The sequence below is a fragment of the Gossypium arboreum genome, chromosome 9 (assembly GCF_025698485.1).
Source record: "Gossypium arboreum isolate Shixiya-1 chromosome 9, ASM2569848v2, whole genome shotgun sequence".
Classification (NCBI taxonomy): domain Eukaryota; kingdom Viridiplantae; phylum Streptophyta; class Magnoliopsida; order Malvales; family Malvaceae; genus Gossypium; species Gossypium arboreum.
Window position 1 is genome coordinate 61,284,465 of NC_069078.1, and position 27,818 is coordinate 61,312,282.

At 32.9% G+C, this 27,818-nt stretch overlaps 3 protein-coding genes across 5 annotated transcripts; 1 reads left to right on the forward strand and 2 right to left on the reverse strand.

Moving 5' to 3' along the window:
- The first annotated feature begins 5,706 nt into the window (after positions 1-5,706).
- LOC108454094 (protein REDUCED WALL ACETYLATION 2) lies at positions 5,707-17,218 on the forward strand. The gene is given in 17 exon segments (XM_053018592.1): positions 5,707-5,830; positions 13,324-13,394; positions 13,480-13,537; positions 13,540-13,570; positions 13,670-13,813; positions 13,918-13,974; positions 14,061-14,133; positions 14,407-14,473; positions 14,476-14,561; positions 14,763-14,912; positions 14,995-15,014; positions 15,016-15,084; positions 15,086-15,243; positions 15,319-15,618; positions 15,750-15,834; positions 15,921-15,983; positions 16,084-17,218. Coding segments are annotated over 14 exon segments (1,296 nt in total). The 3' UTR covers positions 15,507-15,618; positions 15,750-15,834; positions 15,921-15,983; positions 16,084-17,218.
- On the reverse strand, positions 16,933-23,228 carry LOC108454093 (serine carboxypeptidase-like 26). Of its 2 annotated transcripts, XM_017752411.2 has the most exons (10): positions 21,594-23,228; positions 21,380-21,487; positions 20,588-20,683; positions 20,383-20,475; positions 19,071-19,159; positions 18,719-18,970; positions 18,477-18,625; positions 18,286-18,381; positions 17,503-17,608; positions 16,933-17,406 (listed from the first exon to the last, which is right to left on the reverse strand). In XM_017752411.2, the coding sequence occupies exons 1-10, from the start codon at positions 21,865-21,867 to the stop codon at positions 17,260-17,262; spliced, it is 1,410 nt and encodes a 469-aa protein (XP_017607900.1). In that variant the 5' UTR covers positions 21,868-23,228; the 3' UTR covers positions 16,933-17,259. The 2 variants fall into 2 exon arrangements, with proteins under 2 accessions (XP_017607900.1, XP_052874837.1); XM_053018877.1 differs by lacking the exons at positions 16,933-17,406; positions 17,503-17,608 and adding an exon at positions 17,930-18,165 and having other exon boundaries at positions 21,594-22,128.
- On the reverse strand, positions 22,825-27,772 carry LOC108454305 (beta-glucosidase-like SFR2, chloroplastic). 2 transcript variants are annotated; one of them, XM_017752724.2, is made up of 10 exons: positions 27,504-27,772; positions 26,392-26,743; positions 26,146-26,284; positions 25,488-25,654; positions 24,845-25,066; positions 24,505-24,673; positions 24,181-24,414; positions 23,941-24,090; positions 23,715-23,844; positions 22,825-23,282 (listed from the first exon to the last, which is right to left on the reverse strand). In XM_017752724.2, the coding sequence occupies exons 1-10, from the start codon at positions 27,673-27,675 to the stop codon at positions 23,086-23,088; spliced, it is 1,932 nt and encodes a 643-aa protein (XP_017608213.1). In that variant the 5' UTR covers positions 27,676-27,772; the 3' UTR covers positions 22,825-23,085. The 2 variants fall into 2 exon arrangements, with proteins under 2 accessions (XP_017608213.1, XP_017608212.1); XM_017752723.2 differs by having other exon boundaries at positions 24,505-24,676.
- Positions 27,773-27,818: the final 46 nt, after the last annotated feature.

Here is a 27,818-nt window from a genome sequence, read left to right on the forward strand (position 1 = left end):
CGTGAATGTCTCTATCGTACTGCTCACTCTTTTCTTCTAGAGCCTTCAGGAGGTTATCTAATTGTTGTTGACGAGATTGCAGCATGTTTTCTAGATCTCGTGTTTTCCTTTTTAATTCTTGATGTTCAGATTGACTATTCGCAAATTCTGCAGTCACCATTTCATACTCGGCGTTCTTTCTTCTTAACTCTATCACAGCGCGCACAGCCTTTTCCTCCTCTTTCTTTGTTTTTCCCTTCCAAAATTCCATTCCTCCCTTGATATTGCTAATTTCTTCCTTCCACTCTACTACCGACTTGCCCAACCCACTATTCTTTTCAGTGCTTCTTAATTTCTTGTTTTCCAAATGAAGGTCCCTTAAGTCGTTTCTCACGATCTCGGCTTCTCTTTGTACTTTTTCGATTCTGGACCTTTCAACTTTGAACTTCAATCTTCGATTGATAGTTTTCTTCTTGAAGGGCACTAAGGTCCCGAGACATCTTGGCCTTTTCTCGTTCAAATTCTTGTCTTGCCATCTCTAGCTCGACGGCGTTTCCTCCGAGAAAGGATTCTGGATAGTGTAGTTTGTTGACGAGATTTGCTGACTATTTACCCGTTGCTTCCTCCATATGTCGTAATCTTGGGTAAGGGTATCAGCATACAAGGCTAATTCCATGAAATGAATTTCCTTCCAAGACTTTGCAATGTCTCGGACTCTCTTCATATATCCTTCACCCGCGAAAGCGAACTCGAATTGTGTTAATCCTCCAGTTGCGGGTAGGAATTGTCGCGAAGAAAATTGCCTTTGGACCAATAGCGGAGCATATCCAACTCCTCCCCATAACCCGAGTAAAGGTACCCAATCTTGGCTTCCACATTTGTATAGCAGAACTGAAGGACGGATCCAGGGTGCTCTCCATGTTATATCCTTGGCGCGAAGATTCTAAAAGACTGATACCCAATGTTGCTCGGTGACTTCCTTCGGCCATTCTTTCTTAAGATAAGCTTCTAGCGGGGCAAATGTTTTTGAAAACATATAGAACGGAGTGCGCTCTACTTTCCAAAAATGACTCAAAATCCAAACATTGAGCAACTGAGCACATCCACTAAATCGTCCCTTTCCAACCCTTCGGCAAGTACTCAGGGATCTGAAGGTCTCGGCTAGGATAGTCGGGACAGGATTGACTCCTTGTTTTAACCTTTTGAAGAAATCAACTACTGCAACTTCGAGATGTCCGAGAACTTTTAGGAAAATGACCAAACCGTAAATGGCCAAAGCGAATAGATTTACCCTTTTCAGCATGTCGGGATGGTTCAGAACCAAATCTCGTAGGGAGGACCATGGAATGCAAATGGTTTCATTCTTCTTCTTTATCTGTTTTTCAGCCCATGCATCATCATGTCTGTCAGTCTCACTAACTTTTTCTTGAAGGTCATCGGCTTAGGCTCTTTCACATATATTTTGCCGAATTGTACATTGTCGATGCGGAGTAAAGCAGCATACTCTTCTATGGTTGGAGTCATGTCTTCTTGATTGAAGGTGAAATACTGATAAGCTGGGTCCCAGAATCGAACCATGGCTTAAATCAACTGCTCGTCACACGGATGGTGATCGGTGAGCTATATCTCCATACCTCTCGGTGAAAATGTCCCTAGTGTCCGAATCCCATTGATTCCAAATTGAACCAAATCCTCAAGGTTATTTTGGCGAACATTTACAGTTATATGTTCGGGAAAATTGGCAACACACCCTTCCACTAGACTATCCCCATTTTCTTTCTGAGTTTTTAGAGACCAGTCCCGAACCACGGCATTCTTCTCGGTTATTTGTGTAATTAACTCCTCCATCAGAAACCCGTTTTTTTGGCAACCAACCTTTAATCAACACCTTCCTAATATGATGCCTATGTTGCATGATGAAAATAAAAATAAAAACAAACAAACTTGGTTAGTACAACAAAAATGACCAGAAAAAGATTGTAGAAAATCTAACAAATTAAGCTACTTGGTCCAATGGACCAGATTCCTTTGCATAACAGGCATAAATGTAAAAGAAACAGAATGTGAGAGGTGTTTTTCCCGTGTACTTATTTTGGTGACTACTAAACGACGGAGGTTCAGCATGGCTCTAGTCAAATGGCTCGTACGGTTCACTATATGTAGTTTTGGTTCTAGCCAGGTACTCGAATTGTCCGTACTGTCATCTGCTAAGATTAGTACGAAACCTCGGTTATGGCCCATCATAGGCTTACGAGATCAATTTGAGGGATTACATTTACTTATGCCTATGCAGAGGGACAAGTTAACTCACGAAAGCATAAGCCATATGTAACCCAAAAGTATTCACTAGCCTGTGCGGAGGAACGAGTTAACTCACAAAGGCGTAGCGTTTACTTTCACTTAACAGAGACGGAGCCCGGGTATAGAGCTCATGTTATGCAACAAAAATGCACGTGCACAGTGCGTGGGGAGAAACTTGCAAACCTTTACGTTTTATTTAGAAAAACTAAACCAAAACTAAAATCACAAAAATTTAAAGCTGAAAAACAACCGGATAAAACAAGTTAGCATATATACAACACGATGCAAATACATGATTTTTTTGAAAACAAAAAATTTGAGGATCACGACTAAATGTTAATTTGAACAAGGAACTTTGAAACTTTTGACAACGCGAGTTTAATTCGACTCGACTCTCAAAAAGGTTCCCCAGCGGAGTCGCCAGCTGTAGCGACGTAAAAATTAAATTCTCGCTCGGTCGCTAATTGTGGTGATTTATTAAACATTAAAAACCAACTTTCGATTTTATTAACAAAGAGAGTCGCCACCGATCTTTTTTCCAGGTGTGACCGGACACCTAATAAATCATCCTTTTTTAGAAAAGAAAACTTATTCTTGCACAAAAATGAAGGCCGAATTTAGGTCTACGTCAAAAGCCAAAGTAAAGTTGGGTTCGGAGTCGATTCTGTGAGGAAGGTATTAGCACCCTCGCGACGCCCAAAATTGGTATCTTATTAAACAAGTATTGTCTTAATTTTCAAAATTGCAAGTTCAAAGTAACATTGAATCGTGATCCGATCAAAACACGAGAAATTTCAAGTTTCGTTTTCTTTTGAGAAGGACGTACCGTTTTAACACGAGTCGATTGATATTCACCCAACATAGCGATGAAATCGATGACTTAATATTAAATCGGCATGTTGCCTTATTTATTGAAATTAAAATTATGAGTAAAACATTATTTAAAATAAGAATTAGTAAATAATACAAAACAACGATGCAATTAATAATGAAATGTTAAAAGCGAGAATATTAAAACAACAATATTAATATTTACAAAAAAATAGAAATGATGTACTACCAATATAATAAGAAAAATAATATATTCATAATGACAATAAAAATAACAATATATACATAAAACATACATATACATATATATATATGCATGACATACCAAAATGAAAATATACAACATATATTAGAAATATTAATAATGAAAAATATATTTTATATATATATGCTAACGACACTACATGAATATGTACTTATATGTATTAAAAATATCTACATATATAATGGACATGTACTAATAATGATAATAAGAGTAATAATAAAAGACGCATATATACCAAATAATACATAATAATTTAAAACAAAATAGTAAGTAACAATAGAGAAAAATGATAAGTATAATAATAAATATAACGATATATGAAAATAATACTATATAAAGAAAAGAAGATATATACTCCTATAATAAAATATGTGTACTAATATTAATAATAAATATAATAGGGATAAAATAAATATAATAATATATACATGATATGGTATTAAAAATATATATATATATAATAGTATTTGAGTATGTACATGAGACAATATAAAATATATACATGGAAATATACAAGAAATATACAACTAATAACATTAAGAATATATATATAATATAAATATAATATATACAATATACACATATGATAAAAACTATTAATATGTACATGTATATCTACATACACATTAAGTAAAAGTACTAATGCTAACAATATTAATAATAAATATAATAATAGATATATATGCATACAATAGTAAGAAACGGAACATAAAGAAAATATATATATATATATAGCTAAATATAATATAATAATAACAATATATAAAATAATAGTGATAACAATATTACATATATAACATGATTAATATTTAAAGCTAAATTAAATAGCAAAATAATATGAAATCTAAGGTAAATCTGAAAAATAAATGAAAAAAAGAAGAGAGAGGGAAGAGAGAAGGAGGGGGGGGAATCAGGCAGGGGCAGGTCAATGGTCAATCGCCGGCCCACCGTCTGTCGTTGGCAAGCCACCTGCACGCTGATGGCGAAAAATGTAATTTTTTATATTTGTTTTGTATATATATTTTTATTATATTTTTTATTATGATGTATATATATAGATTAATAGATTGAAAAAGGAAAAAAATAAAAAATAAAAATAAAATAAGAGTAAAATAATAAAGAAGATAAAATCACCTTTAGGAATTTTTGAAGATAAATTCTTTGTATTGATCAAAATTCCTCCTCCTCTCTTACATGATTTTTGAATGGCTTTTATAGCTATCTTTTACATGATTTTCTATTTTTTTCTATTTTGTAAGTGGTGGTGGTAGACAATGGGAGGAAAAATGGAGCAAGTGGGAAAGTGGTTAGGTGACCAGGTTTTTTTATTTTTTTTTGGTTAGGTTTTTCTTTTTTCTTTTTTTTTTTGGGGGTTAGGTTTTTTTGGGGTAGGTTTTTTTTTTCTTTTTTTTTGGGGGTTAGGTTTTTTTGGGGGCTTAATGGGCTTTTGAATTGGGTTTAATGTTTAAGTTTTGTAATGGGTTTGGGTAGATGTAAATGGGTCATGAGTTAAGGGTTTTAGTAGGTTTAGAGGTTTGGTTGGGTTTTGATGAAATCGGGCCCGGGCAATTTGGGCTTCTACATTTGGCATCTCGTCAAAGGTATTCAAATATTGGATTTAAGGGAGAAGAGTTTCTTGTTTCATTTCTTTCATCTGATGGATTTAGAGCGAGTGATTAATGGATCTCCTTGGACATTTAATAACCACATGTTATTATTTCATTGATTGGGTATTGGGAAGGATCCCCTAAAAGTTCATTTGATTTATGTGTTTTTTTGGGTTCAAGTGCATGATATCCCTTCAGGGTTTTTCTCTGAAGTCTTAGCCAAACAGATTGGTAACTTTATTAGACATTTTGTTGAATATGATGGTGAGAGTATTACTAAGGGCCTAAGGAGTTATATGATAATTATGGTTTGTATAGATGTACGTCTCCCCTTGAAGAGGAAGAAAATATTATTGTTTTCACCTGGAAATCTAGGCTGTATACACTTTAAATATGAACATATGACTTTGTTCTGCTTCTTTTGTGGCAAGCTGGGCCATAGCGATTCTTTCTGTGAGGAGAGAATGTCTTTAGGTTTTTGAAGTTGCTGAGATGGGTTGGGATTTGTCTATTGCGGCACAATTAAAATGTGCCCTAGCAATGGGTAGTATATGGTTAAGAGATGATGGGAAATGATCAAATTGGGGAAGCAGCTCGTAAAATTATCGGATAGGGCGCACAAAGTTGGAATCTATGAATCGATATGGAAACTACAAGAGTTTTGATTCTATGCTAGGTTTAAATTTAATAGGGGACCCATTTCTTGTATCTAAGGGGACATCAATGGAGCATGATTCTGAGGAGGTGGTGCTAGAATGGGGAGAAGGGAAAAAATGTCCTCGACAAACCTTGGGTGAGGATCGCATGATGTTGGCTACAGGTGGGGTGGAGAATATCACTGAGAAGGGTTCGGGAAATTTTTAATTTAGAACGGTGGCTGCCAAAAAGCAAGTCGACCAGTCGTAATGAAAATTATAAGTTGGAACGTCCAGGGTTTGGGGAACCCTAGGGCTATTTGAATGCTTCAGCATGTGTTGAAACTACATAATCCCCAAATTATCTTCTTTATGGAGACAAAAATCAATAAAGTTAGAATGGAGAAAGTTAGATTTTCGTTTGAGGTAGCAGCGAAGGGATCAAGAGGAAGGCTTTGCTTAGCATGGAAGGAAATGTCACTATTAGTTTAAAAAGTTTTCCCATCAGTCATGTTGATGTGAAGGTTGAGGAAGACGATGGAGTGCATAGGTGGAGATTTACTGGTTTTTATGGCTCTCCATATGCCCTCAGTAGTGAGGAGTCATGAGATTTACTTCGGCTTTTGGCTTAAGATCAAATAATTCCTTGGTTAGTCTATGAGGATTTTAATGAGATAATGTACGCGAGTGAAAAGAATGAAGGTCTTTCTAGAAATGAGCGATGCATGGAGGTTTTTAGGAACGTACTGAAAGAATGTTAGCTATTGGATTTAGGTTATTTAAGGGCATGGCACACATGAGAGAGAGGAAATTTACAGAAAACAAACATCCGAGAAAGGTTGGATAGAGGATTGGCTGGTATTGAGTGAATAAACATGTTTCCCAATACTTTTATTAAACATCATCCTCATTCGTTATCTAACCATTGCCCAATACTTATTCACATTGATCAAATTACAAACAACCGTACAAGGATGAGTTTTTGATTTGAAGCATGGTAGATTTTGAAGAATTCTTTTAAAGATACTATTCTCATATATTGGAATTGTTCACGAGGTCCTTTTTTGGAAAACCAGCCTCGTTCAATGGTTGAGGGGTATAGCTCGTAAACGTAAAGAGATAAAGGAGAAACTCGCGTGATAGTTGGAGGCTCTGTTAAAAGATGTTAACGATGAAAATCTTGCACGTATCATTGATACCAGAATCTATCTCAGCTTAGAAATTGATAAAGACAAATGTTTCTAGGAACAACGTGCTCGTGCAAACTAGTTGAAAGTAGGGGACAAGAACACAACATTTTTTCATAAGTATGCTTCCAGCTGTAAATCAGGTAGTCAAATCAAATCTCTACAAAGAGGATATGGAAATGAAACAACAGAGGTCGACGAGATGAACAGTATTGTGCAGGATTATTTTCAACATTTGTTCACTTCTAATGGTGTTAGAGATATGTCTCAAATTTTAGGGGTGATCGTGCCAGTCATCTCTCAGAAGACAAATATGCAATTAACAACTCCTTTCATAGTTGACGAAGTAAGAAAAGCGTTAAAGAAGATGGGGCCTACGAAGGCTCCAGGAGATGATGGGTTTCTAGCAAATTTTTTTCCAAAGATTCTAGCACATTGTTGGACGAGATGTTGCTGAGTTTTGCTTAAAAATTTTTAATGATGGTATGGACCCTATTTCAGTAAATTTGACTAATATTGTCCTTTTACCAAAAGTCCATTATCCCACGAATTTGGTAAATTTTGGACCCATTAGTTTATGCAGTGTTATTTACAAAATAGTTGCAAAAGTTCTAGTCAATCGCATGAAAGGTGTAATAGTTAGTTGTATTGATAAATCTCAAAGTGTGTTTGTGTCGGGTAGATTAATATCTGCTAATGTATTACTTTCCTACGAAGTTCTATATACTTTTCGTCAAAAGTGAGTGGGGAAGAAATGATTTATGACATTAAAACTAGACATGAGTAAAACTTATGACATAGTTGAATAGGGTTTCATAAAAGGCATGATTATTCAGTTAGGATTTGATAATCATTAGGTGAAGCTTATAATGAGATGTATTTGAATAGTATCATTTTCAGTTGTTCTAAATGGTCAAGTAGGGGAATGTTTTCGTCCTAGTAGAGGTCTTCGACAAGGTGACCCGTTTTCGTCCTAGTAGAGGTCTTCGACAAGGTGACCCTTTGAGTTTGTTTCTTTTTCTACTATATAGTGAATGATTATCTTCACTAATGAGAATTGCAGTTCGGGACGGCTGGTTAAAGGGTACAAAAGCTAGCAGGAATGGACCCTCAATTTCACATTTTCTTTTTACCGATGATTCCATTTTGTTTAGTGAAGCATTGATTCGAGGGACAAATGTACTAAAAACTATTTTACGAGAGTATGAGCAGTGCTCGAGTCAATGCATAAATTTCAACAACTTTACTGTTTTTTCAGCACCAACACTTCTGCATATGACAGACAATTGGTTTTGGGCTTTTAAATGTCTGACATTCTGACGATCCAGAAAGATATCTTGGTCTCCCTAACATGGTGGGGTGACACAAGAAGAAGCCATTTCAGATTTTAATAGACAAATTTAAAAAATGTATTCAAGGATGGAATATTCGTTATTTATCATAAGAGGGACACGAAGTGTTCATTAAATCAGTATTGTAAGCAATTCTTACTTATTCTTTCGTGTGTTTCTGACTCCCAAAAGCCCTATGTAATGAGATGGAAGGAATCATGGCTAAATTCTGGTGGCAAAAAGGACTAGGGAAACTTGGGATTCATTGGTGTTCTTGGAAGCATCTTAGTGAGCCGAAGGAATTGAAAGGGTTGGGTTTTCGCAGCTTAGTTAAATTTAATGTCGTTTTATTCTCAAAACAAGGTTGGCATTTGATTAATCATCCTAAGTTGTTATTAGCTTATGTTTTAAAAGCAAAATATTATCCAAATTTTAGTTTTTTGAATACGAATTTAGGCAATTTACCTTCGTTTACCTAGAAAAGTGTGTGGTTAGCGAGGGGTTTGCTAATGAGTGGGCTTTGTTGGAGAATTGGGTCCAGCGCTAATATTTCCATAATAGAGGATGCATGGTTGCCAGGTTCGCCATCCTATCATATCCATGAAAATATTAATTTAAGGGGTTTGAATGTGGTGGCAAATTATATTTATAATGACAACATGATATGGAAAGAAGACCTGATCAGAAGTACCTTCCTCGATAAGGTTGCAAACCAAGTCTTGCAAATTCTTTTGCTGAAAGAGAGAAAAGAGGATATCTTTGTTTGGCGAGGGGACCCATCTAGCAAGTTCACAGTCAAAACTGCCTATAAACTATTACATAAAAATACATTTTGGCCTAATTATACAAATTATGCTCTTAAAGACCTCTATACGAAAATATGGAAATTGCAGATTCCCGCAAAAGTAAAAATTCATATGTGGAAGGCAACATGGAACTTCCTTCCCACTATGGTTAATTTGCAACATAGGCGAGTGTGGGGAACGGTCTCTGTCCCTGATGTAGTAGTAGTCCCAAAACCCTACATCATGTGTTTAGAGATTGTCAAGTTTCAGCAGATGTATAGAATAACTTAAACTTACAATAGGTACTATTATTACTTGAAATGCCTGATGTAGAATGGTTCAACTGGTTTTTTCCCAGTGCACTGAAGAACAGTGTAAGGTATTCGTCCATGAAATATGGGGAATCTGGACAAATAGGAATAAAACCAAGCATGAAGGAGTCTATCGTATAAGTAAATAGATCACAGATTGGATCCAAATATATATTTCAGAAATAAATGGTCTAGAACAAAGGGATGTTACCAGATCTACGAGCGAAGAGGCTTGGGTACCTCCAAACGCCCAGTCAGTTAAAGTAAACTTTGACAACGCTTTCCATCAAGACTTGAATAGATCTACTTCGGGACTAGTCGCTCGTGACTTCCAAGGGGTTGTTTTGGTCACAAAATAGAAACTGCATGATCGTGTAGCTTCTCTGTTTGTGGCAGGAGGCCTTGCCTGTCTACTGGCAGTACGGTTAAGCATCTAGTTGGTCTCCAGCACGTGGTCGAAATCCATCATAAACAAAAGCAAAAGGAGCGTTAGAGACAAATCGGAGGTTTGGGCTATCATCGACGATATACATAAGACAAAGTCATCGTTTCAACAGCTAAAGTTTGCTGACGTGCCTAGATCCACAAACATTATCGCTCATAGCCTAGCAACAGAATGTCTAAGAACAAGAAAAGAAAGTTACCTGGACTTAGGAATGATAAAAGACACCGGAGTGGGATCTTTGTTCCTCAGACCAAGAGAACTAGATTGATAGCAGAAAGGGGAACGTTTGGGTAAAAGGAAAGGTAAAGAAATGCAAAAGATCAATTTTTTGGGAAGATTTACCTTTTAGGAATCTGACACCGATACAAGCTTCTAGGGTTTACTTTTGGGAGTGGGTGCCATCTAAGTCTAGGCTGGCTTTTAATTTGTTTTCTTTTTCAATTTCATTTTGTTTATTATTTTGGTTCTTGTTTTTAATTATGTTTGTTTCTTCACTCTCGTAAGCCCATCTTCAATAGGTTAGCTTGTACTTTGATTTGTTTTATTATAAAGTCCAACCCGGTTCATTTCAAAAATATATATTTATTTATTAAAATAATACAAAACTCATCTCGAAATTAATATTAATATTATTACGAATATTTTATTATTAAGTGGACGTCTATTAATATCAAGATAAGTTTGATATACATTAGGACTTTAATATTCATTAGAAGTAGAGTTTTATTTTATTTATATTTTTTATGCCTATAAATATAGGCTTTAGAGAACCATTGTAAATATAGGCTTTTGCTTTCCCAATAAAATATAGGCTTTAGATAATATAGGCTTTCCCAATAAAATATAGGCTTTATTGATATTCAATACAAATAAATATAGGCTTTAGAGAACCATTGTAAATATCCTTATTAATCAATAAAATATCATAGTTCTTTTGCTTTCCCAATTTATTTGTTCTTTACTCTCTTTTATCTTTATTTCATAAAACGTTATCAACATAATATTTGATTTCTTTTCTTTATTTTTAGTGTAAACTACACAGTTAGTCACCAAAATATAAAAGTTTCCATTTTAGGCACTCAAACTAAAAAAGTTTGCAATTTAAGCATTGAGGTTACATCGTTTGGTCATTTTAGTCACTCTCGTTAAAATTACAAATGGCAAACTAACATGGCATTTAAAAAATTTGTATATAAAAAATTTAACCCTCAACTTTTACATATTATATCAATTTAGTCATAATTTAAAAAAATTAACCCTCAAATATTACAAATAGTTTCAATTTAATCATAATTCTAAAAAAGTTTTATGGAAAATATTTTATGCATTTTTCTGTGTCTGTTTCTCAGAAAATAGTTTGGCCAACAGAAAATGACTTACAGGTTAAAGTAAAATAAGCCATTTTTTCCTGTAAAATGACTTACTCCTTTTGAAAAGCGTAAGTCATTTTTAGAAAAAGCTCATCTATAGATAATTTTATTTTATATAAAATTAACTTAAATCAAGCTTAATACTATTATATTAATAATAATTTTTTTAAAAATATTTAAAATATTATATTTTAATATTTTTAAACATACATATTTAATTATTTATATTTAGTCATATAATAAATTGTTAAGATAATAATATAATTTATTATTTTAATAAATTATTTAATATTTCAATTTTATTTTAATAATAAATTTTAAAAAATAATTTTAAATAAAATATTATTCACATATTATTGAAAATATTCAATATTAATATTTTAATAATAAATATTTATTACGATTATAAATATATTAATCATAAATGTTTTGTAATATAAAGGTCAAAATATGTTATAAGTCTATATTTACTTCTGATTTGTATTTTAGTCTTTGTACTTTTATTTTCAAGAATTTAGTCCTTTACTTTTCAAATTTGAAAATCAAGTCCAATTGTTGACATCGTTAATTTTTTGTCAATTTTGTTGATGTCACATTTTAAATAAAAATACTCACTTAGTAGTAATGTAATTAAAAATGACGTTGTAATGAATCTGAATTTAACATAATATTTTAATATATGCAAAAACAATGTAAAATATTAAATTATAGATAAAAATAAATTCAATTAAATAATGAAAAAATAAGAAAACCTCAAATGTATGTTTATTTAATTGAAAATAACTTTTATGAAATATTTTTAAGAAATCTACCAAACAACAGAAAATATTTTACACAGATTCATTTAAACACCAGAAAATATTAGCTTTTCCAGAAAAGTAAATCATTTTTCAGAAATCATTTTCTAGAAGTCATTTTCAGTAAAATAAACGGAGCCTTAATTTATAAATGTTATTATGAAAACAAAGTTGTTTTAATATTTGTAATAGTGCTAGGGTGATGACTATGATGTTAAAGATCTTCAAATATATTTTACTATAATTTATTTTATTATAGCATGTTTATGATTTTATGTACTTGAAATTGTAAGATCTTCTACCTAAATCTCGTTATGATAAGATGCACATGAAGTTGCAAGATTTTAAAATTATGATTGAGTATAACTCTGAACTAATTAAGATAAGTTGTCAATTAAATTAATGTGGGAAATATTACTAATGAAAATTTGTTTTAGCATTTCATGCTTCAAATGTGCTCATGTCTTACTAATGAGAACTTCTTAGAGAACTTGTTTTAAGTTTTCATATTACAAACGTGCTCTTGTAGTAGCAATATTATAAAAAATATTTTAAAATATATTCTGAATGTTTACTTATGCTTGACTAAAATAACAAGCTATTAATGAAAATTATGAACTCTATCTTACTAGATCCACTCCATTCCCTAAAATGAATACAACAATACATACTAATAAAATGTCACGCCAACAAATTTAATGAAAAAATTTTAATAGTGTTAATAATTTAACATAAATGTTGAAATCTAAAAGTAGAGAAATTAAATACCTAAAAGTAAAAGCATACAGACTAAATTCCAAATCGTGGGAAGTATATTTTAACCTTTTTAGCTCATCCAAAAATCATATTTCTATGAGATTTTCTCCTTAAATTTAGGCATAATGTCAAATTTAACTTTCAATATTTATATTTTTGTCATTTTGATCCTTATGTTTTTAGTTAAATTTGGGCATTAATATTTTAAAAAGTCATAATTGTTTTTCTTAATAGAAATGTTAATTAAAATATTAATTTTTAATAATATTGGCATCATAATTTGCATAGCAGTCAATATATATTTTATATTAACATGCTATTATTTCTCGCCATTTTAATAAATAATTTAAAATTTATAAAAATTAAAATATAAAAATAAAATGAACTTGAAATAAATGTGAATTGTTATGCAGATACAGGTTATCATATTAAAAAGTTTAACATTTTAGTATGTAATTTTATTAGAAAATAATGATTTAATTTGGAAATATATTCTTCTTGAAAAGTTTGTCTGTTTGTTTGTTTTTTTTTTCAAAATGTAGCTAAAAAAAAAGTACCTGACGAAAAAAAAATGTAAACGAGTACGTTTTGCCTTAAATTTATTAACTCACTGTCTAGTACACTCAAATACGCTCTGTCAGAAAAAAAACAAAACAAAACAAAACAAAAACCAAAAACACTTTGTTTTGGCGGCTTAACTTAAGTTTTTATTATATTCAAAAGAAAATTCAGTTGTTCTTTCCCCGGAAGTTGCCAAATTAATGATTATCGTCGGCCCGATCACTCCTGGTCAGGTACGTTTCAGCATTCTCTGCTATTTTTCGATCTTACATTTTTAAAATTATTTTTTGAAGTTTGAATTTTGAATTCTTTTTCTAGGTGTCTTTTTTTCTCGGTATATTTCCGATGATTTCAGCTTGGGTCTATGAAGAGTATTGTAGTACAATAAAAATTCCCTGGCATCCAATGCGTAAGCGCTCAATTCCACATTTTTTCTTTGTAATGCGATTAAAATTAGCGGTAATTTGTTGGTGCAAAACAAGTAACTTTTCTTTTTGTATTTTCGTAGTAGGCAATCTGATCTGAGTTCCGTTGAAAGCGGAAACAATGCCGTTGAAGAGGATGATAGAGCGGTTTTGTTGGAAGCCGGAGGTCTTCAATCAGCTTCTCCTAAAGCTCGATCCTCAACATCTTCCTTGTCTCCATTTTTTAAGTTTGTCATCTGATTTTATATTTTTTTTAATTCTAGTTTTCGCTCTCATTTCTTTCGATTTTCGTTGATCAGTGGCTTAATTTCTATGCTTTGTTTATGTTAAGGTTTCTTATGATGGATGAGACTTTCTTCGTTGAGAACCGGCTGACACTTCGAGCTATGTAAGCGAATTTTATGAAGCATTTACATCCGAGAATTAATAGTATGTAATCTAACTTGCTCTCTGTTCTTAATTATGTTCATATAGATCTGAATTTGGCGTTCTTTTGGCGTAGTATTACGTCTGCGACCGCACTGATGTGTTTGCCTCTTCCAAAAAGGTGAATATGAGTACTTCATTATGAAAATTCATGATGCATTTCCTTCTTATAATCATGTGGCCAAAATAGATTTTAAATTGGAGGAAATGCTGAATTTGTTAAAAGGTTTAAAGAAAAGCAATTTGAATTGAAGTATGAACTACTGAACACTCTATTCTTCTTACAAAATGTTGTAGCAAGCCATGCTTTTTAAAATTCACTGCAACGAGTATAACCTAAAATGTTGTTATTGCTTGCTAATTGAGTTTTCTCTTTCATCTTCTGTCTATGCAGAACTATAATCGGGATCTCTTCTTGTTCCTCTACTTCCTTCTAATCATAGTTTCAGTGATAACTTCTTTCAAATGCACCATGATAAGTCACCATTTTCAGGGAAATCTATACTTCATTTGAACAGACACCAAACTGAGTGGAAAGGTTTGATGCAGGTTTGTGATTCTTTCACATGACTTTGTAAATCTGCAAAATTTTCTTCCCAGAATATTGTTGCCTACTTATTATGATAGTGCACGTGTTGGATTGCATAAAAAGTTAACAGTCCATCAGCTGATGTCAGTTATACTTCAAGCGTTCAAGCATTGTGCTTCACCAGGACCAATAGTCTTACTCTTAACCCCTTTATTTTACAGGTTTTGTTTTTGATGTACCATTACTTTGCAGCAAAAGAGATCTATAATGCTATCCAAGTTTTCATTGCGGCTTATGTGTGGATGACTGGATTTGGGAACTTCTCATATTATTATGTAGGCAAAGATTTCAGTCTTGCTAGGTTTGCACAGGTATAAGTTCCCCTAAAGTGAATAGTATATAACCTTAATATAATTTTTTTCACATTCTGACCTTGAGTATTTGGTTGAACAGATGATATGACGACTAAATTTCTTTTTTTTGCTGTGTCGTCCTCAATAATAGTTATATGTTGTACTATATATGCCCAATGCATACTCTGTTCTCTTATGGTTTTTGGAGCACTTGGTATATAAAATGAGTACAACGAGAAAGGGTCAGTCATTGCTCTAAAAAACATTGCCTGCTTTTTGGTGGTTATCCTAGTTTGGGAAGTGCCTGGAGTGTTTGAGGTTCTCTGGAATCCATTTACCTTTTCACTTGGTGGGTAACTTTCCAAAGTATAATTTCTATTTAAACTATTTTGTGTCATACTGATGGAAAGAAAAACTGTTGCAGGATATACTGATCCTGCAAAGCCCAGCTTTCCTCACTTGCATGAGTGGCATTTCCTCTCAGGCCTTGAACGTTACATATGGATTATTGGAATGATCTATGCTTACTACCATCCAACTTTAAGTTCTGATGCAATTATTTTCCATCTTTTGGTTGTATCTTCTGGCTATGAAATAATGCAATTTACTTAGGAATAGCAATGATCATACGCTATTAGTGTTTTCCTTTTAGAGTCGATTGCTTGATACTCTGGAGTTATTGTTGCAGGTTGAACAATGGATGGAAAAACTTGAGGAAACAGAGGTAAAGGGGAAAGTATTAATTCAAATGGCTGTGACGATAATAGCCCTGACAATACGATATACACCCCTTGACTTATATCCTGTTTCCTAGAATTTCCATCTTTATTGATGAAATTTTGATAAAACTTGTAGATGGGGTTATTCTGGTTTGAATACATATACAAGCTTGACAAGATCACATACAATACCATCCTTATACCTCATGGATCCCTATAACGTAGGTCTCAATGTTACCTTTGTTTATGTTAGACATATCTGCACAATTTTGTTTTTTACTCAAGCCTCATTTCTTGTTTTGATCAGTGTGTATATATGTTTACGAAATGTCACCCAGTCCTTCCGGAGCTACACTTTAACCTTTTTTGCGTAAGTGGGCTTTAATTCGTCTCTTGTTTTATTCATTTATATTCTGAAGACCAATAAGGAGAAACTAATTTTTGTCTGATATTCGTCTTTTGTTTTTCAGATGGCTTGGAAAGATAACACTGGAGACATATATCTCACAGATCTACATCTGACTGCGGTAAGTTGAAGTTGATAACAAAAAATTGAAGAAGTCATCTTCGATCATCCCGATTCTCAAAATATGGAAAATCGGTTAGGTTAGGAAATGATCTAAAGTAAGTATAAGGACTTCCAAATGAAGTGTTACTTTTGTTGCATTATTTTTGTTTGCTATTTACCACTAATACAATGATTCATTACCATGTCTGTCTAAAGCAACTCTGATTGGCTTGGGTTAAAGCACTTAGGAGATCCTTGGATTCTAGGGATCATATCAAATTAGTCCTCTATTATTAAATGGATCAATTTATCCCTATACTATTAAAAAGAATCAAATGAGTTCAAATTGTAACAAAGTTAACATTTGTTGTATTAGAAATATCTTGAAAATTATTATTTAATTGTAGTTCAATTCCAAATAAAATATTTCATTTACGAAACCATAAAACTTTAAAAATATTAACTTTGTTAAACAGTAAATGTTGACTTTATTCCAATTTGGCCTTATTTGATTCCTTTTAATAGTACAGGGATTAAATTGATTTATTTAATAATAGAGGGACTAATTTGATACAGTAATACAGGGATCTCCTAAGTACTTTCATCAATTGGGTTGCATTATTGCATTGTAGAGATGTTATTAATATAGTGTAATTTATATAAAGAAGTTAAATAGATTATTTGAGCATTTTTTTTGTAACCACATATCCATCGACAGTCAAAATTCAGGGATGAATAGGAATGGAATCCACATTTAACTATAAATTTAGGAGACAACATTTGCATGTATGATGAACAAATAAAAATAACGTTAAACAACAATTCAAGACAGAGGGATTTGCCCTTTAAATAAATAGAATAAAAGCTTTATTCTGAAACAGACAATTAGGATCCTGATTGAAACACAAACCAACCATGGGAATTGCCAATAATACATACATACCAACTCATAACACAAGTATATGTTACAATCTCATCAATGGTTTGTACTTTGTAGCTTACCCTTTCTTTTTCTTCTTCTTTTTTGTCTAAACCATTTTTTTAATTTAAATTGTGTAGAGGTTGAATCTTAATGATTTGAATTAAAAGGTTGTGTTGTGAAGCAAACAAGGAATGCCAGCCTTAATGCATATATCATCTATCTGTGATTGGGTAGTGGTTCATCCGACAAGAAGGAATGGATGAGGGCAAGAGCCTCACTGGGTTTGTTTAGAGGCACCAAGTGACCTGCCCCTCTCACCGTCACTAATGTCAGCCCTTCGTATTCCACTATCCTCCCTCCAACCTGAAAATTTTCAATTTCCAACTTTATATATAAATATATATACACAAATATTCATATTACATGCAGGTTGATTTTACAGGAAAATGAAGAAGGAACCTGCTTGTTGTGGAACCAAGAACGCCAGGGTGATTTGACTGGGAGCCCAAGTGCTTCAACACAGTATCTGGAACCTATGATAGGTACTCTTCCATCCATGTCCCCACTGTTTATGCCAACCAACCAAAATACATATTAGATAATAAGACCATGGTTTATCGATACTTTCCTGATTGGCAGCTATCATATCAGTTTTAAATTGGTATCAAGTAGTTTAAATTTTGTTTTGGCGAATATATTTTGATGTGTTTTGCTATTTTTATGTGTCACAATTTGTTTCAATCAATACCGAACTATGTTCTCATATAAGTTAAATTTTAAGCAAATAAACATATTTATACTTATTTAATTAAGATATATTCACGTATATAATATATAATATTAAAAATTAAATTTTATTTATGAAAAAATACTTAAAAGATACTGATAAACTTAAAACAGATACCAAAACATACCGGTATTAATAATATACCAATTTTAAAACAACACTAATATAGAACAGAGTTAAAAAACTTATTTATCATTTCTTCCCTTGGCCCCCACCACTTCCAATCTTTTCTTTTACTGAACTCCTAGAAGGTCCCATCCATTTCACTCTTATCCACTTTGGCATTTGTGGTCCAATATTCCAATTTATTTGCCCGCTCTTAAACTATTGTCAAACTTTAAAAAGAAAAAAAAGAAAAGGTTTTTGATCATAAAAACCCAATATCTCATATATATGAACTTATTCATGGTCCAATATTCCATTTTATGATAATGGAGTATGAAAGATTATCTTACCTATACATCCATATCTTCAGTTTTTCTTTGATGAGCTTCTCGTAGACAGGCAGTACAGAAAAAACAGAAAAATTATATGAATTCAAGATAGAATCTCTGGGAAAAAAAAGAAAAAGTCATGTTAGTGGATCAAATATATATATATATATAAAAACAATACTATCCTTGTACCTACTTGCTCTTGTACTTACTTGCAGCTCACCCATTTTTCTCCTCTACTGTCAGCATGAATAGATGTTTGAACATCTGGCCTGTTGAAATACATTTCTGAATATGGAGAATAGCATGGATCATACCCTCCTGCAAGTATCGTCACTCTCTTTAACCCATCAATTTTTATCTGCGAAATGGCATGGAACATCTTTTTATTCATAAGAAACTTTGTGCATAATTTCATGTTAGGTAGCTTGCTAAATTATAGATAGAAAATCACCTTATTAGCAGTTGCTGATGATGTGGTGTTAATGAGACATTTGGGGTCATAAATATTATAAATATCAATCTCTGAGTATATGTCGAAGACTTGGTTAACAAGAGCATTGCATTCAGTGGACCAATACAGTTCCTTGAAATCACATACTTGTTTGATGTTATGGTAGAACTCATCTGATATTACAGAGTGGCTCCAAGCATAGTCCATAATGCCAGTGTAGTCATAGTTATCATCAGTGACTGGATTTCCCACCTGCAACATGTATTGACTATAGTCATGAAAATGGATAAAATGTAAAGGTGTGTGAGTTTATGGTTTTTTATAATTCCTATAGCATGAAAGAACAGGTTACCATAAAGCCTTTGAGGTTGATGAATGGGTATCGAGTTGTGTCATTGTTTCTATCATACACAAGCTCTGCTAGCTGGGGCACATAATGGCCTGCAACACATGAAGAATTATTAAATATGTATAGGATTATTATTAGGTAGGGAGTCAAATTTTAATTATAAATTTTTAGGGGTAAAAAAGTAATTATATCATTTATTAATTTATAATTTTTTATTTTTAAGAGACTAGAAAGGATTTTTTTTAGGGTTCAAAGTATAATTTTATTATATATTATTTTATTATTTTATTATTTTAGAGAGAAACTACGTAAATAATTTTTTATTTTGGAAGGTGAAGGCCTTACCTACCCTATTAAGTTGCCCTTGAAGACACATGACAATTTTTTTTAATTTATCATGTGTATAAAGCCTAAATGAATATATAATAACGAAAGGGTTTATTTTTCATTAATTTTAGGCTCATGCTGAATGAAAATGCTTAAATGATGAATGTTAATATATTTACCTTGTTATATAAAATTGAAAGTGTAATTCATTATTTTGAATGATTTAAATTAAAACTAAAATGTGATTTACCATGGATGCTTAAATTTAATCATAAAAATATTATTCTATTGCTAATTTAGTGGTAGAATGAAAATACTTTCATCAGATTATATATATATATATATAAAAATTAGGGCAAAATCTATTGCGAATCCTTGTATTTTGACAAATTTTAAACTTTAGTTCATGTAGTTTAAAAGTTAAAATTAATTTTTTCATTTATCAATTAAAAATTCCTAATTTAATCAATTAGCATGGTTAGTATTTTTTTATTAAAAATTTCAGTTTGAGATATTTAGTTTTTATCAATCACATGTCTCATCATATAAAAATTACCTAATCAACATGTAGGGGCGAAATTAGAAAATTTTTTAGGAGGCGGAACAAAGTTGTATATTTTTATTATAACAAAAGTGAAATTTTAAAGATTAAATCAATTTATTCTCATTCTTAAAGAGGTCAAAGTGTAATTTTATTATATATTAATTTAAAATTGTTAAAATTATAAAAGAACTAAACATGAAAATTTTTATTTTAGAGGGGGTCGGGCCCTTGTTTGTCCCCTTAGCTCTACTCTTGTCAACATGTTAAATTAGAAAATTTTGATAGAAAATATTACTAATATTTCTGGTCAGATTAAATATTTAAATTAAAAAATAAAAAATTTTAATTTTTAAAATTTGTAAGTAATTAAATTAAATCTTGAATTTTATTGAAATATAAAAACATATTTATAAATAAAAAGAAAGAAAAGGATACAAATAATACCTGCATAACTCTCCCCAGAGATGAAGAAATCACGAGTTTTGAAGTGTGGAAATCTTTGAAGCCACTCCACCAAAAACATGTATACATCCTCAGCTAAATGAAAAGAGAAATAGAGTTTTAGTTACATTACTGTTCAATTTTATATAAAATAATTTGATGTATTCTCACCCTCTATACTTCTATGATATAAATAGTTGGGAATTACCAACAAAGGCATCGTCCAATTTAGTGAGATCGGAGGTTGTATTGGTGTAAGAGAAGCCCACTCCAACCGGAGATTCTACAAACAGCAAATTCGCCTCTATGGATACAAATTTATGAATTTGTCAGTCTCATTTCAGAAATAATATATATATATATATATATATTATAATAGGACATGCAGGCCGGGACAGGACAAGTTTATGTCATACTCATATATGACATATCCTCCAATCTCTTAGCCCATTAAATTTTGTGAAGTTTATTTTTTAATAAAAAATTTATATGTTTTTCTTTAAATAAAAATAGTTAATCTAATTCAATTTAAGTTTTGTCTATATATTTTTTAAAATTTTTAATAAAATATATGTTAAATTTTATTTTATATTTACTAATTTTATATATTTTTCTTTATTTTAACTTTAAATTATAATATTTATACTATAATATTATTTAATTTTTATATAAAAATTACATAATATATAAAAATAAAATAAATATATATATCATAAAATTATTTGAATCGAGCAAAACTCGAGTCTTAAATATTAAAATTCACACTCGGCCCATGTTTTAAACATTTTTTCTTTTGTCTAATATCAATTTCATATATAATATTTTTATCCAAACTTTCGAATTATATTAAGTGACATTTAGGCTTGACATGCAGCTTGACCCTTAAATAACAAGAATCAAAATTAAAAAATGAATTTTTAAAAAGGTTAAAATGTAACTTTAATCCAAGATAATATAACTTTTTTTTTTCATCAAAATAGAGGAGAGAAAGAGGATGAACCTTGATTCCAAGCAAATTCGTTGAAATGAAGATCAACACCATTTTCACCAACTCTTAGTGGACCCAACTCCGAAGCTGCACCATAGGCTATTGATGAACAACCAGGTCCTTTAACACCCAACGCATAAAACAAGAGTCATACATAATACATTCATCATTAAATAAATGATTGCATATAGTTCTCTAGAAATTGAAAATTCTATGTAATATAAACCTCCATTAAGCCAAAGCAGGAGAGGTTTTTTAGATGCCTCAGACTGTGCTTCAAAGAACCAGTAGAAAAGTGCCCTTCCATGTTCTTCATTCACTGTGACATACCCCGAAAACTGTGATATCGATGGCGTCGCCGGCTGGTTCGGCAGCTTGATTACTCTATCGGATTCTGGACCCAAGGGTGCAGCATTAATGCAAGGAATTAAGAAACCAAGGAAGAAAGATGTGAATGAGTGAGAAATGGAAACTCTTTTAGGTGGAGATCTGGGGGCCATCTTTGGTTCAAAGTTGAACAAATCATCTACAAGTTCAAGAAAGATTTAATGCATTTCACCATGGCGTAGAATTTAAGGAAAAGAAAGGGGGGGGGGGCTATTACAAGGTTTAACTTGGCTTAAAAAATTCAAACCATGAAAATTGAATGGCTGATATCGATTGGAAACCACGTTTTAGTTGAGGACAAGATAAAGAGCACTTTCAAGCAATAGTTTTGACAGAACTTTTTTATGGATTTGTTTGTTTACAATGGAGCCGCCCGGCATTGACTCGTTATTTGGATGTTATTGTAGATTTTTCAGAGGATTCGAATGGACTTCATAATGCAGTTTTTGACGTTAAGAGTTTGAAAGAATGAAGGGCATGTTTAAAAAAAATTATATTGCTTTAATTGTTATCAAAATTGGATTTCTATGTAAAACTTTATCCTCAACTTTAAGCACACACTTCCAATGGTCAATCATTCATTTTCCAATTTCTAGCAAAAGAGAAGATTAGGTAACCAAAACCAAAACTTGCTATCATAAAGAAAGCCCGGCTCAAGTCTCGAAAAACATTTACCTACCATATTACGAAAGTATGTGCGGTTAAATAATCCACTTGACCTAGTAGATTTAGCCCAACTTGGACTTAATTGGCCCCGCTTGAGTTCAGGTAGACAAGCCGACTAGGCCGAAGATGAGCCTATACTAAGAAAATAAAACAATCTTAGGCATAATTTGATCTATTTTGAGGATTAAGTCATATATCCAAAATTCAATTTACGTATGCCGAACGCCACAGCTATCCAATATTCACATGATTCCACACTGAAATGATTGGTTCTTTGATTCCATATTGCAGAGCCTGCAAATAATGGTTGACTATCACAAAAATGTTTCCACGTGGAACAAGAGAGGGGCACCAAATCTTGGTTTTTCTCCCTTTACCACTGAACATGGGGAAACAGACAAAAGTTTCCAGTTTTGTTTCTTTCTTCCATGAACAGAAATATTTAAGAGTTATAGCTGAATAGTACCTGTTTCATTACATAAACAGGTTTAAGTCAGACATGTTTTATTTCATTACAAGAGCTTGAACCTTAGCTTCTAAGGGAAAAGTACCTATACTGACTGCTTGGCGCTATTCTAGAGTTCATATACCTAGATTTAAAATTGTAATACTCCTCACTTGAATAGCAATGTTGAAGGATATATAAGTAAAGCATGGATAAGCTATCAGGCACTTAGCTCAAGGGGCTCAAGAACCAATTCAGAATTAACTTTCTTATGCTTTCTCTTCTTTCTGAGGGAGAAAGGACGGAGAAGGTATCGGGATAAACGGCTTAATGGATCCTGCAGTCCTTCCATCTCGTAGTGTCCAAACCGCCAATCCCTTTCAATAAAAGGCCGTTGTGTAGGTTCATCAAGGCCTCCTATCAAAATCGAAATGATAAAAGGAATAATAGAAATATTATTATTGGGACTTTAGCATTTTGAGAAAGACAAAAAGAAAACCATCAACAGAAAATACAAATCAAGTCGGAGTTGCAAATTATAGGAAAATTTTTTAACATGCCTCCACAAGGTCATTTTCAAGTGACTAGTTGGGAAATGTAGTGAGCATGCGAGATAGTATAATGACATGCATGAAATGTATTTAAGGTTATGCCAATTGCCTCCTACGTGTATTTATTAAACTTTAGATTTCAAATTCAAAAGCAACTTTATTTCCATGTAGCTATCATGGATCATCCTAGAGAGGGATGCAAGCCAACAGTATCAATCGTTTTACATTCTATATGCCAAGAACTAATGTCAATAAAAGGAGACTAATATGAACATGCAATAAGGAGATGCGGTAGTACCTGCATACATCAAACCTTGTTTATTAACTTCCCGATAGAAAGGTCTTGTTTGCTTCTCTTTAGCAGCTTTTTGAAGTTCATTCCATGCTTTTTCCCTGTCTTCACGAGTAATTTTGCCTGTGGTTACCACCTAAAATCGATATGGACTACGATGTTTCAGTACAAACACATAAGAGTAGCAACAGGAAGGCCAATGATGGAACATCCTTATGAATACAATAATAACCTTGGTAAAGAGGTAATATGAAGGACGTGGGATCCGAACAAGGCCATTGGCACGATCAACAGCTACAAGTCCAAACTTGGGACCATAACCATCAGCCCATTCCCAGTTGTCAGAAATAGTCCAAAAAAGGTAACCGAGGACAGGGACACCCTGTAATAAACAAGAAGGTTAGTACTTGGTTCTACGACTAACTAATTTCAGAAAACCTAACTCCAGATTTCCCAAAATTCAAAGCCAAACCTTGAGCATTGCTGCATAAACAGCAAGCAAATGCTCTAAAAGATAGGGCCTACGGATCACATCTGTTTCATCAGCAATCCCATTCTCCGTAATGATGAAGGGAACCTTAAGGTGCTTGTATCTTTCATGGAAATCTATTAGCAGGCGATACAAACCATCTGGATAAACCCCTCGCCCTGATTCACTATACTCATCAGTCTCTACAAGCTTTAGTCCAGCTCCAGATATCACTTCCTGGCCAGCAGAATAATCTCAATAGATTTATATTGAAGAATAGTACATTTTTTTTAACAGGAAAATGATGAACGTGAAAAAGGAAAGAACCTGTCCATAGTAGTTTATGCCTATAAAATCCAGCTTGTCACATATACTATCCACATACGGAAAAAGGGTGAGAGAATTGGCCAATGTAACAGCAGCAACATCAAAGAGACCATATGGCCTTGTAAATGATACATTATGTGCTACTCCAACCACTTTTTTTGATAATGTGCTGCTGAAATGAAATAGTAATTAGAATGTCATATATTTGGGAAATCTGTCAAACAGGTGAGACATGCAGTATTTCGCAACTTCAAGTATCAAAAATATCTAACTTGTTAGAAATATGTTAATTTTTTTGACAAAAAAATCCTTTTCTCAAGTCTTCATAAGGAAGAAAAACCTTTGTTCATGGATATAGTCGTAGGCCTTTGAATGTGCAATGGCCATCCAATGCAAGGCCTGTCTAAAAACTCCAGTTGGTAAAGCAGAAGTGGCAGCCTCTATCATATCAGGATGGCCTCCGGGCCAAGCACCCGCACAATAAGTAAGCATACAGAAGACATGAGGTTCATTAAATGTTATCCAATAGTCAACCATATCTGATACGCTGTTGACGACAAGCCTGCATGATAAACACACAAAAAAGGAGTTAGAAAACAGGCAGGACAAACAAAACCAGAAGTTCCTAAATTAAAAATAGCCTAAAATGGCTCTCATGAAATATGAATTAGCAGCCTAATCTCTGCCTTATAGTCCGATTTAGATTTCAGTTAAGAGCACCAATATGTTGAATTCTTACCACTCTCTCACCTAGTAACTATGTGTTTTAACTCCAGCAGTCTACCTTTCTTTTAGTAATATTTAAATCAAAACTCGTTAAAGATTGTTTATAAAGCTCTCTCTCTCTCTCTCTCTCTCTCTTGGCTTATGCAAGAGAAAGATGAGAATAGAGTTGTCATCAGCCAACCTTGATTGCATTGAGAAAAGTATGATCAGAGCAGCAAAAATGCATAATAGAAATTACTATTTGACGGAATATTTACTTGGTAAATTCCATGAAGTAATCAACAGTTTTCTCCAGCTTCCATCCACCATAATCACCAGCCCATGGGGGCAGTGAGTGATGAAACAGTGTGAGCATCACCTTCATTCCATTAGAGCGAACCCTGCTGATGATCCATTTATATCGCTCCAATGCTGCAAAATTTACCTGAAAAGCAACATCATACGACCTATCTAAATGTGGACCCATTGGCGTTGAATATAAGAAACCAATTAAACTTGGATGCCATACAGATGTCTTAAATTTGAGCAACAACCAACCAAAAACAATTACTTTTCATCACCAGTATGATAGCCTTCTACGTACCCTTCAGCTTGAGTCTCTTTTACTTACTGAAATCCTAGGACCCCCTATGTGCCTTATGGAAGTGATTATGAGAGAGAGAGAGAAACTGAGGTATATTTGAGCTATTGCCATAATTTTTATGAAATATTCCCCTGTCACACCCATGGACAAAGAAACATGTTTCAGTTGCACACCAAACCAAAATTAGATCCGAAGTCAGTCAGAATGACATCAACTTAACTTAGTATGCTAAACTTTCCTACCATTTGTAACTTCTTCTGCCTATATAATGAAAAATGGAATCACAATAGATGGAAAGCATCGTTACAACTGTAAAGTTACATCAAACTTACAGCATCCTTAATCCCATTAACTGGCTCCTGTGGCATGATTCGACTCCAGTCTATTCCCATCCGAAAGATGCTAATGCCAGTATCTTTGGCCAGATTCAGTTCTATATCAGGATCAGACCAAAATTTTAATCTCTCCTCCCTGAAACAATTAAAGCAATTCATTTCTCACGAAGTCAAAAATCAGTGAGGGGTAGGATAAACCTTTCTTGTAAATAAAGTTATCATTTATCAGTTAACAAGGCTTACGGGTGAGGAACATTGTGCCATGCAGCTACATTATGATTGCATTCCTCCTTGGAAGCAGTCTCTTCTTCAGACTCATCCTCTACAAACTTTTGTAACCCTCTTATCATGGCTTCCATGGAAACCTTAAGAGGCTTCTTCTTCTTGCTAGACTCTTTCCTAGCTAATGGAGCTTGATGTGAGCCACCATCAGCAGCACCAATCACTGCATCAGCTTCCATCATATCATCATCACCTTTTTCTGATTTATGACAAGGATTTTCTTCAGCAAACTGTAGCCAAGCATCATTGAGCTTGTCTTCCACATGTGCTGGGGCTGTTGCTAATCCAAAGAAAAACCCATCTTCCTCCTCTCCTAAACACATAAAATTCATCAGATAGCACACAATTTTTTTGACAATCAGATGGAAGTTAAAATGCCTCAATTTGTCACGTAACTAAGAAATATTAGCTCCATTGATACAGTCAAGATAAAAACCTTCTCTTCTTTATCCCCTTTTTCTCTCCTCTGTTACCAGAAATCACTATCTCCCAATGATCTTCCAATTGATACAATCAAGGAATAATAGCAATCCAATTCAGTAAGACTAACAATCCGATTAGCATATAGTTTATTATAAAATTATTGAGTAAATCAAACGATTCGCAAACTTCAGAATTTATTCAAAGTTACGTATTTATATAAACAAAAATTTTATCTAGAAATTCTAAAAAAATGTTTTACATTCCAATCGTATTGAGTTTCTACTAAACAAACCAAAAAATACTACTCCTATTGAATTACGTACAAAACAAATGGCGATTTGCTTTCCCTTTCGTTCCTCGTACCAAACCCAGACCAATAGTTAACACTGTTTCTCTATCAAAGAGTAGGAAAGTTCACTATAATACTATAGCTTTTTTATATTCTTTTATCGTTCCAATCAAAGAGAAAAATATCCAAAAGAAGAAGAAAAAGAAGAAGCAAGCAACTTCATGAGTATACTTTCCATATACTTGGAGAGCTTCACTCTAAATCCAACACAAATGCAGTTCAAAAGCTATAGATAAACAACATTACTTCAAGCAATCAGAGGGAAGAAAAATAGAGTCTGATTGATTAACTGTTCACTTACCGTTGACATTAAAATCAGCAAGAGTATCGGAGGATTCATCGATGGGAGAATCGAACCGCCGGAGATGCTTTTTCCGGTAACGCGAGAAAGAGAAAGCATTAGCTGCGATAGAAACCGTCATGATTATTCCGGCGAGCTTCGTCGCCGAAATAAACAAAGCGGCAAACGCCATTTTCGGTTTTTGTATTTTTCTTTTCTGAGAAATTTGAGATTAAAAACTTAAAAAAAGACTGCAAACATTTTGATAAGTGTAACGCGTGAGAAATGGAGTGGTTAATTATCGTTGAGAGACAGGATACGTGACTTGGAAAGACA

Bases quoted from the DNA above. Each gene is read 5' to 3' on its own strand.
- LOC108454305 (XM_017752723.2), bottom strand. From the start codon at position 27,675: ATGGCGTTTGCCGCTTTGTTTATTTCGGCGACGAAGCTCGCCGGAATA. The intron at 24,677-24,844 runs GTTTTTCTTCCT...ATTTCATTTCAG, and splicing joins GACTATATCCATGAACAAAG to CAGCACATTATCAAAAAAAG. The intron at 24,415-24,504 runs GTTCTTTCCTTT...TCTGCTGGCCAG, and splicing joins GCATAAACTACTATGGACAG to GAAGTGATATCTGGAGCTGG.
- LOC108454093 (XM_017752411.2), bottom strand. From the start codon at position 21,867: ATGGCCCCCAGATCTCCACCTAAAAGAGTTTCCATTTCTCACTCATTC. The intron at 19,160-20,382 runs GTATTATTTGTA...CATGTGTTGCAG, and splicing joins CTCTGGGGAGAGTTATGCAG to GCCATTATGTGCCCCAGCTA. The intron at 17,407-17,502 runs GTTCCTTCTTCA...GAAAATTTTCAG, and splicing joins CTTGGTTCCACAACAAGCAG to GTTGGAGGGAGGATAGTGGA.